Source organism: Arachis duranensis, chromosome 5, assembly GCF_000817695.3.
Source record: "Arachis duranensis cultivar V14167 chromosome 5, aradu.V14167.gnm2.J7QH, whole genome shotgun sequence".
NCBI classification, from domain to species: Eukaryota; Viridiplantae; Streptophyta; class Magnoliopsida; order Fabales; family Fabaceae; genus Arachis; species Arachis duranensis.
This window is the reverse complement of record NC_029776.3, coordinates 87570393-87580041: the sequence shown is the minus strand read 5'-3', so window position 1 is coordinate 87580041 and position 9649 is coordinate 87570393. Positions and strand designations below refer to the sequence as shown.

The 9649-nt window shown below is 27.4% G+C and overlaps 2 protein-coding genes across 5 annotated transcripts in view; one reads left to right on the top strand and one right to left on the bottom strand.

The window, feature by feature from the left end:
• Positions 1–1776, bottom strand: part of LOC127747448 (uncharacterized) — a 2899-nt gene extending 1123 nt beyond the window's left edge. For 2 of the 3 annotated variants that reach the window (XR_008009266.1, XR_008009265.1), the window contains exons 1-2: positions 1030–1776; positions 401–809 (exon numbers count right to left, since the gene is read on the bottom strand). Coding sequence is in view for 1 of the 3 variants with exons in the window: in XM_052261342.1 (XP_052117302.1) it covers positions 732–809; positions 1030–1503 (552 nt within the window). In the remaining 2 variants the exon portion in view is untranslated. Of the gene's footprint in view, positions 1–319; positions 810–1029 lie in introns of those variants that run through there. The other variant, XM_052261342.1, reaches the window with a different exon arrangement.
• A 7233-nt stretch (positions 1777–9009) lies between these two features.
• Positions 9010–9649, top strand: part of LOC107490173 (NAC domain-containing protein 75) — a 5760-nt gene continuing 5120 nt past the window's right edge. Inside the window, exon 1 of one of the 2 annotated variants that reach the window (XM_016110947.3) lies at positions 9010–9151. The gene's annotated coding sequence lies outside the window, so the exon portion shown is untranslated. Of the gene's footprint in view, positions 9152–9348; positions 9419–9649 lie in introns of those variants that run through there. The other variant, XM_052261504.1, reaches the window with a different exon arrangement.

The following is a 9649-nucleotide window of genomic DNA, read 5'->3' as shown; positions in this document are numbered from 1 at the left end:
GTGAATAAATAAGTGTTCTTTCATAGCTTTAAATTGTCAAATTTAGTTCACTTATGTAATATGAATGGAATCATTACAGTATACAATAATTATTCCTAAAAGTGGGGGTATTGGAAAAAAAATATTCATTGTACAAATATATGTCTTATAACCTCAGCAGAAAAAAAAAACAGAATCAGCAGAACATATGTCTATCAATTTCATGTGATTGAAAATAAAATCAGTAGAAAAAAACAACTCTGTTTTATAACTTCAGCATTCAACCTATGATTCAATCCACCATAATATGTACAAATATATATGCCATATTATAACAGAAGAGTTCAGTAAAAAAATAAATAACAAATAAAAATCCAAATATAAACAATGTCAAACCACAAGTTTTAGCAGAAAGCCATACATCGCTAACCGTTAAAATCCCTGTGCTTGAAAAAGATTCTGTGTTTTGATGATTATTGCGAGGAGGGAGAGGGGGTGAAGGGAGACGACATAAACAGAAAGCACAACTCAAGCAGACGAGAGCAACCGAGCTCAGATGGAGAGAGGCAGACACTTCCACACAACGCGAAGGATCCGAAGAGTTGCGACGATGGCGGCGAAAATGCAGTCGCTGGGAACCGAGGTGAGTTGTGATGATTAACACGAACACAAAGAGTGCGGTGGTCATGCAAATCGGTGGCGAAGCGGTGCCACGCCGGTGGGACCTCCATGAATTTGTAGAAAAAAACTCCCTAAGATTTGGTTTTCATGGAGGAAGGACTCTCTCTGCTAAGGTTTGGTTTTTTGATGAAATGAGTTGGGAAAAAAATCTGAAAAAAGAGGAAAAAAGTTAAATTAGCAAGGGTATTTTGATTTTTTTATTTTGTTATATACATTCCATTCTCATCAGAGAGAGATGAAAATGAAATTAGTGATATTTTGATTCCAAAAAATAAAGTTTATCTAAAAATATATTTTTAAACTTTGAAACAAACATGATAATAAAATATTCCCATCTAAATATTGTAATATTTCTCCAACCACACATACTCTAAGGGTAATAGCTCCAATGTGATTGATGATGTTGTGGTTGCTGTCTCCGGGGGGTTTAACTTGTAACAGTGGATTTGCATTCTCTTTTGTTTCTTTCTTATCGCCACCTAAATCCCCTGCTTCTTGTATTTTCAATTTTCTGAATGTCACTTCCATTTCAGAAATTATTTGTATCCAGCGGGTTTTGCTATTGTCCTCTGAGCTATGTTTGTCACAACTCTCCCTCTCTTTCGCTTGGTTCCCACGCGCCTCGTCTCGTTTCCGATTTTCTTCATCTTTCTCCATTCCTCCTTCCATGGTTAGCGGTTTGGCTCCGGTTGTTCCTAAACCTACATCATACAGCAGTTTGGATGGCTTTAAAATTTTTGCAGTTCTTTTTCTCGTGACCGATGATACTGCAGTTAAAGCAATAGCAATCCTGAAGCTCACCTCTGCCCAAGTAGAAGCCGGTGTGGAGAGGCCTGGTAACATCTATGGATACCCAGATTTTGTTTCTTTTTTACTGTCTTTGAAGCTGATTAGGACAGTGTTTCGTGCAACTTTTGAAATAGAGACATCTTTTGGGTTACCTCACATTCTTAGGATGGAGTTCTTGATCATTTTGAATTTGACTTCTTTTTCTGACATGATTTTACCTACTATGTTGTAGCAATCATGTTTATATCCTGGGCTTGGGTTCGGATTCATATATATGGTCTTGCCTTCAATAGGATCTAATCCCATGTTGGCATGTTTCAGGTTTCAGAGAGGAGATCAAAAGATGAGATAACCTATTTGGTGAAAGAGATTTGGAAGGGATAAACTGTGGGAGTATAAAGAAAAAAAAAACGGTTGAGTAGGTTAAGGTATGAAAGGTCTAGATATAGATAGTTAAAAACTGAGAGGAATGATTCTGCAGGTTAAGAGTGGCTAGATGAGGGGAATACAATGTTTTAAGGTAAGTATGGAATGGGGTCAGCTTCTGGTTAAGGTATATTTTATTGATAAAAGGATGGTTTTGGAACATTTGAAATAGGGAAAATGGTGTTTGTTGAGTTAGAAATTTTCAAGAATGTGAGAAGCTCAGAGTTGAATGATGTTATGTTAAAGGAGATGTTTTCAATAATATGAGTTGGGGATGGGAAAGGGAAGAACCTCCCTCATGAAGAACCTAAAGTTCTTAATTACTCTCCAGGCGAGAGAGAAAATCCCTCCACCAGGGAAAAAAAATATACAACGATGATTGTTTTTTTTCTTGTTTTTTGTAATCTCTCTCTCTCTTTTTTTTTTTTCTAACTTTTCAAAACAGAATTTCAGTTGCTCCAAACTAAAAGGATCTACAAATCCCTTGCCCCAAAGTACGTTTTACTTGACCTGTCCATCTCTCATAAGTTGGTAAAGCTAAAACAATAAATACTTGTAGGTCATAAAAAATGGGTAAAACAGTCCACTTTACATATGAACAATAAATACTTGTTGGTGGACATGATTTTGTTTTTTCGGTATAAGTTGGTGGACTTTAAGTAGGTCATTGTTTTTCTTAGCCCAAAATTATTGGTTCACACAATGATGGGCCTAGTAGACTTAAAGAATCTAAGTTGTAATTTTCTTAGGAGACTAATCACCTTGAGTTTTTTTTTTGTCTAACCAACCCGAGTTAGTTTAGTAATTAATTCACAGATTTGTGCAAACAAATATTGGAGATTTTTTAAATTACGTAAAAAAAAAAACAAAAAATAAAATTCTATTGTTTTTATACTTTTTTTCTTTTTTTATATAATATTTTTAAAATAAACACGAAAAAATGAAGATATAAGATGAAAACACAATAGTTTGTTAGAATCATATAATACATAGATTTCAAGTTTATGTATATGATGTATATCCTATTCGAAAATAATGGTAGCCTCCAATAATGTATAAGCTCTTTCAATTCCTGCCAAAATGTTGGAATTTTTATATTCTTTCTTATGCTATACAACTTGCATTATTATTGTTCCCCTTCCATGCCAAGAATAAGTAGCTTAAATGGCTTCACCATTTTGTCAAAACAAAATTTTGAAGATTATGATAGAAGGAAACTATTTTCATATAAACTAATTAATTAAATAATATATAAATAGCAGGTCATACCCACTTCTGTACTTACCGATATATATCCCATATGTTCTTTTTCATCACTCAATATAAATATATAGTTCAATAATTATTCTTATCCGAATCTTCAAATTCTCAATCAATTAGAGTCTAGATATATACTCATCAATCGGGTCACATATTTGTGGAAATGTCTCGAATTGAATAGGACTAATTGAGTGATTATTACTAATTATTAGTCTTAATTTGGTGGCTTTGTGTTCCCTCAAGTTTTCAGCATCTCTTACCCACCAAAGAATTCTAACTCACAAGCAATGTTACGTTGTATAGAGCACATGCCAATAATAATTTATTTAAACAAAAAAAAAATAGACACTTGTTATATAATAAGTTTAGACTTCAAAAGAGGAAGAGAAAAAAAAGAGGAAAATTCTATGTATAACTTATTTAATTGAATCCAATTTTAGACATTCACTTTTGTTATATATCTTCTTTCTTTATTTTGTTTTAATCTTCTTGAAAACAAAAGTTGAGAAATGAAATAAAGAGGTGAAAAACTTTATTTGATGTCAAGTTTAGAATTTATATAACAGTGTCTCCCAAAAAAAAAAAAAACAGATTCAATATGTGAGTTAACATAAAGTTGTTTAATTGGAAAAATAATTGAAAACAAAAGTTTGAGAAGTACTTGGCCTCAACCTCTTGAAAGCACTTTTATATGAATAGAGACATTTAATGGACACATATATATGTTTTTGTTGATAAATAATGTTGATGGGAACTGAAAACTTTTGACCATTTCTTAAAGAAAATTTAGGGTTCAATGAAATCCTAACTTGACATCATGAAGAGATGTCATATATCTAGCTGGAACAATTGAAGCTCTCTTTCGTTATATTACATGGTCTTGCTAGTCTACTTGTTAAGAAATCATTTTGGGTTGGTTAAGGAATTAGTTTATTTATCCGCTTATTAAGTAAGCGTTAGATATTCAAATTTTATCTATGCAGTAATTTATTAATTAATGATGAATTTTTAAATAAAACTCTTATTCGCAACGATTTAATTCTTTATCTATAGTAATGGAAATACTATGTAAAACTAAAAAAATTACGCTTATTAAAATTACTAGAAATAAAAAATATAAATAATAAAAAAGCATTTACTTTCTAAATTTTTCATAAATAAAAAACTATAATTGTTTTTTTTTTTTGTCATTCTCTTAACCAATATCCTTATAGGTTTCTTTAGCTAAATCATCAATTATTATTCGAAAAATGGAAAAGTGGCATATGCTACCATAATATTAAGAAGACAATATCTAAAATCACTTTATATAATATAATATTTATAATTTTATACACAATATTTATAATTACATATTTATTATATTTAAAATTATATAATTATTTTAATAATAATTAATAAATATTGAATAAAATAATTTTAAATTATTTAAATTAATTTTTTATTGCCTCACAAATATTATTGTCCTAATGTGGGGTGGCATAGCATAATTAATGAATAAGTCCCCAGTGGATATAACTACCTGTGTAATTAATGTATTGTTTACTAATCATTAATTACTTCGTAATTAATTACTTCGTAATTAATTACTTCGTACTTATTGAATGAAAACCATCATAGTGCATGCCAAAATCCTCTCTCATTATATTAATAATTGTTGCTAAAATAGGAATGCTAAAAATAATACAAAGTGTTCACAGATAAATCTTCATTTGCACTCTAGAATATACACAAACAAAATCGTATCAAGAATTGTACTGTTGTACTCCTTAAGAAATATTCTTAAAGATGAATTATGCAGAAAATTAAAAATAAAAGGAGAAAGTATTTTGGAATATTTGTATGTGTATACAAATTAAATTCTTTTTCTACTATATAATTATCATTAGTACATGAGATGATATATATTCCTCGGAACTGTGTCACCAACCATTTTATAGGTGACAAATATTATAAACACTGGAATATTTATGTATGTATAGTTTCATGCAAAGCAAATCAAGCTACTTGTGGTGGGAATTAATGGAAGATAATTAAGCTATGTTAGGATATGTGGGCTCCATGGTTGGTTCGTCAAAGGTCAACTAAAATGGATAATAATCAATATAATTTTATATATAATTCTCTCATTCTAATTTTTTTTCTTCCTATTTAACCGTAAACTTTATTGATGAGAAAATACATGTGTCAAATAATAATAACTTTGCAACTTGAATTATTATTATTTATTTATTATTTTCTTTGGTCCTCTTCCTTCTTGATCCAAATTTCTCTTTTGATACATATAGCCTTGATGATAGATTCCCAAGGTTTGTCTATGCTATTTAAGCAAAAATTCCACTTCTCAATGTTAAGTATATGACATGAAAAGAAAAGCTACTTAATTAATTCTTGCCATCTGCAAAATACAAGAAAATAAAAAATGTTACGTGTATAAAAAAATTAATTAATAAATTAATAATTTATATAAAATATATATTAAAAATAGAATTTAATTTTGATATAATAATAAGATTTTATATAATTGTACAATCATATCTATTTTTTTTATAACTATTCACACAGTTAATATTGTAGTATTATGTAATTAAATATACGTATAAAATTATTTGATATTAAAAGTGCATAAAAATTAAATTTATTAAAATTATATAAAATTAACGTATATAAATATACACAAATACATAACTGTCGATTATTTATAATATTTTTTAGAAAAAAAATTTACTAATAGACAAAGGACAATGATAGCCATCTATCTATATGCAAACACATCATTAGAGAGGCTCCATCATAATTTTTGTATTGACTGATCCAAACATCGTTCTAATTTCTTTCTTTCTTTCTTCCTTTTGAACCTTAAACTTTATTGATGAGAAAATACATATGTCAAATAATAATAATTTTGCAACTTCAATTATTATATTTATTGTTTTCTTTGGTCCTCTTCCTTCTTGATCCAAATTTCTCCTAGATACATACGTATACCCTTGATGAAAGATTCCCAAGGTTTGTCTATGCTATTTAAGCAAAAATTCCCCTTCTCAATCTTAAGTCGTCCATGACATGAAAAGTGTAAAAAGAAAAAAAAATAATTATTAAATTAATAATCATATAGAATATCTTTTAAAATATAAAATACATATTAAAATTAATTACTAATAGACAAAGGGGCAATGATAGCCATCTATGTATATGCAAACATCATTAGAGGCTCCATCATAATTTTTGTATTGACTGCTCCAAAGAATGTTGTTATAAACGTGAAACCTAACCATCATCTGATTGGGATACTTTATGGGAGCATAAGATTTCCATGGTGGACCCACATACATACACATACATAGTGGTGTGGACCCACTTCTTGCTTCATACATTTGTGAACTACATAATTTCTGTTCTCGTGATATCAATACTTTATATAAGCCTTGAATGGAAATAACACAAGCCAAGAACATGGCACATAACAAAAGGGAAAAAAGAAAAAAGAAAAAAGAAGAGACTAAATAATGGTGCTCCTATACTCCTATTCTTGAATATGGTCATTGCTATAAACAAAATCTTTGTAACTGTTATGATGTTGGAAAAGCTACTCTTGATCTTATAGTAATAGAAAAATTTTGCTATACTAATTTTATTTAATTTCATACATCAAATTAATGTATGCATATATTGTATTGTTAAATAAAATGTAGCTACAACAATTTATATATTATTTTTCTATTTTAGGATAATTCTCCAAAATATATATGGTAAGAAAAGAATTAAATGAATTTTCGTAATATTTAAAATTATATAGACAAAATAATTTTATTTAATTATCACATTTAAATTAAAATTATTGTTTAAATATAAATAGACAATTATTTTGAAATATTAAATGAACGTACAAATTATTTTTATAATCAGATTTATCTAATTTTTTAATACAATTTCTCTTTTTTCTTCAACTATTGTTTATTGTGTTAATAAACATTAAACAAATATAATTATTAAAATAATTTGATCATAAAAAATCATTATTAAAAAATATGTATTGATTCAGCATATAAAAAATAAATATGAATAAAGACAACTTTAATTTCTGTAGCAATATTGCTATCGTCCCAAAGAATTATTTAAGTCCACCACTTTTTCACTTTTCCCTCCATCTTAACCTATCTTATATAGATAAATAAAGGAAATATATAATATAATGCCAAGTAAATTTGTTTTCAAAACTGTTAAAAAACAATTTGGTACTTGTAATCCAAGTTACAAGCATAGATTATTACTATTTAATTATATTTTAGATAATAATTATATTTAAGGTAAATTGTATAGGTAGGTAACTAATTAGAAGAGGTGGTGGCGTGGTCCATCAAGTACTATACACACACTGCTTTGTCTTGTTTATCAAGCAACCCCCTAAATAATCAATCTCTCTCTCTCTCTTGCAATGTGTGAGTGTTTGTGCATAAAACATTCATGGCAAAAGCATCATCATGATCCATTTTCAGCACTCCATCCACCTCAAAACCCATGTGAGTTCCTATCATCCCTTTTTCCCATATCTCTCTTTCTCTCTTTTTATATTAATCAATAATCGGTTATTATGTGAATATATATAATAATAATGAGAGTGTAATTAATTTCTCTCTTAATAATATATATGTCGTCGTTATTACTCTAAGCTCCTACCCTTATGACACGTCACGCCTATTAACGTGTAATCACTAATCCTTTTCATTAGTGATGATTAGTGATACTAGTTTTCTATTTGCTTTTTTTTGTCTCTTTAATTTGTTTGACTATAAAAGAGTTAAACTACTGTAATTTAATGATAGAAGAAACACATAATTTAAGAGAATTATGTTCCAATATCATACACTTAGCTCCTTAATGCGTAAAAATATTTGTATTTCTTTGACATATATCATCAACTCATAATTTATTTATTACTGAATAATATTTTTAATAGATTTAGACCAATTTTTTCTATGATAAATAAATTGTGGATGAAAAATATACCATTTGATATGATCTCCACAAGAATGGTTATATTTATAATACGTTTTTTCATATAAAATTTTTTATTTATCTTATATTTTTTTTTGGAATAATTTTAGNTATTAATAGTTAAAAAAATATACAATATTTAATATAATTGATTAGTTGCATATAATAAAATTTAAATAATTTTAATTATGTGAAAATAGATAAATTAAAAAATTTTAAAATTTTAAAAATATTTAATTATTTTATTGGTACTTATAGTTTCACCAAGTTTATAATTAGATACTTATATATCTTTTTCTTTTAATTGGGTTTCTATACTACTTTTAATTTTATAATAAAATTTTTTTTTATCTAAAAATATTAGAGTTAACCGAATATTTTTTTACAAATTGAAAATATTCACAATTAAGAATATAATTAAATCTTTAACCACTTACTTTTTTAAGAGAAATATTTTATTAATTTGAATGTTTTTGATATAAAAAAATTTAATTATAAAATTAAAAACAATAAAAAAATTCAATTAAAAAAATATAAAAATTTAATTATAAATATAATAAAATTATAAAAATCAATAAAAGAATGAAAACATCAAAAGAGAAAGATACGCTAAATAATATATGAAATTGAATAATTAGATGGAGATGTATTATATACGTAAAGAAATACAGACAAAAATTCTTGGGTTGGTATAGTAATTGGTACACACTTGAAAAAGGGATCGTGAATAGTAACTAGAAGATGAGAGGCATATATGTATATATGTATATGTATATGTGGCATAGCTTTTTTGCTTTTTGATGTAGTCAAGGGTCTCTCAAAAGAAAGGACTAGCTTAGCTTGAAGAATTGAAGACCTTCAATAACTTTGAGCTTTATTAATTAATTAGCTAAGAAAAAACCAACCAGGTTTTCTCTCTTTTCTCTTTCCGTATTCTTCTTCTTCTTCTTCTTCTTGATCTCAAAATTCAATTAACTAGAAGCAAAGTGTTAAAGCAACTACTACTCTATCTATATCTGTAAGTGTGCTTCCTTCTCCTTTTTCTTTTATTATTATATTCATATTCATCACTTCCTTCTATCTATTCTCTCCTAATTTCCATGCTTAAAGGCTTAAAGCACAGGTTTATAGCCTCATACTTTTCCTCTTTTTTTTAGTTTCTTCTTTCTTCTCAATATTTTCCCTTTATTTTCTCCGGTTTTTCCTGCATATTCTCCTCTTTCTTTTGCAGATATTTTCTTTTCGAGTTCATGTTTTCATTCATCTTCTTTTGTCCATATTCAAGGTTCTTTGTTTTTTTATTTTTTCAAAATTTTATTTTTAATTTTAATTTTTCTCTTCCTTTTATTATTGCTTTATTTATTTATGTTCATGTCCAGTTTTTTCAATCGGATAATAATCATTCTCCTCATGCATATCTTGATATAATATATATAGTTCATATATATATATATCAACTTGTTATTTTAAAATAAAAAAAAAAAATTCCAGTTCTTATTTTATTTTATTTCTTGGT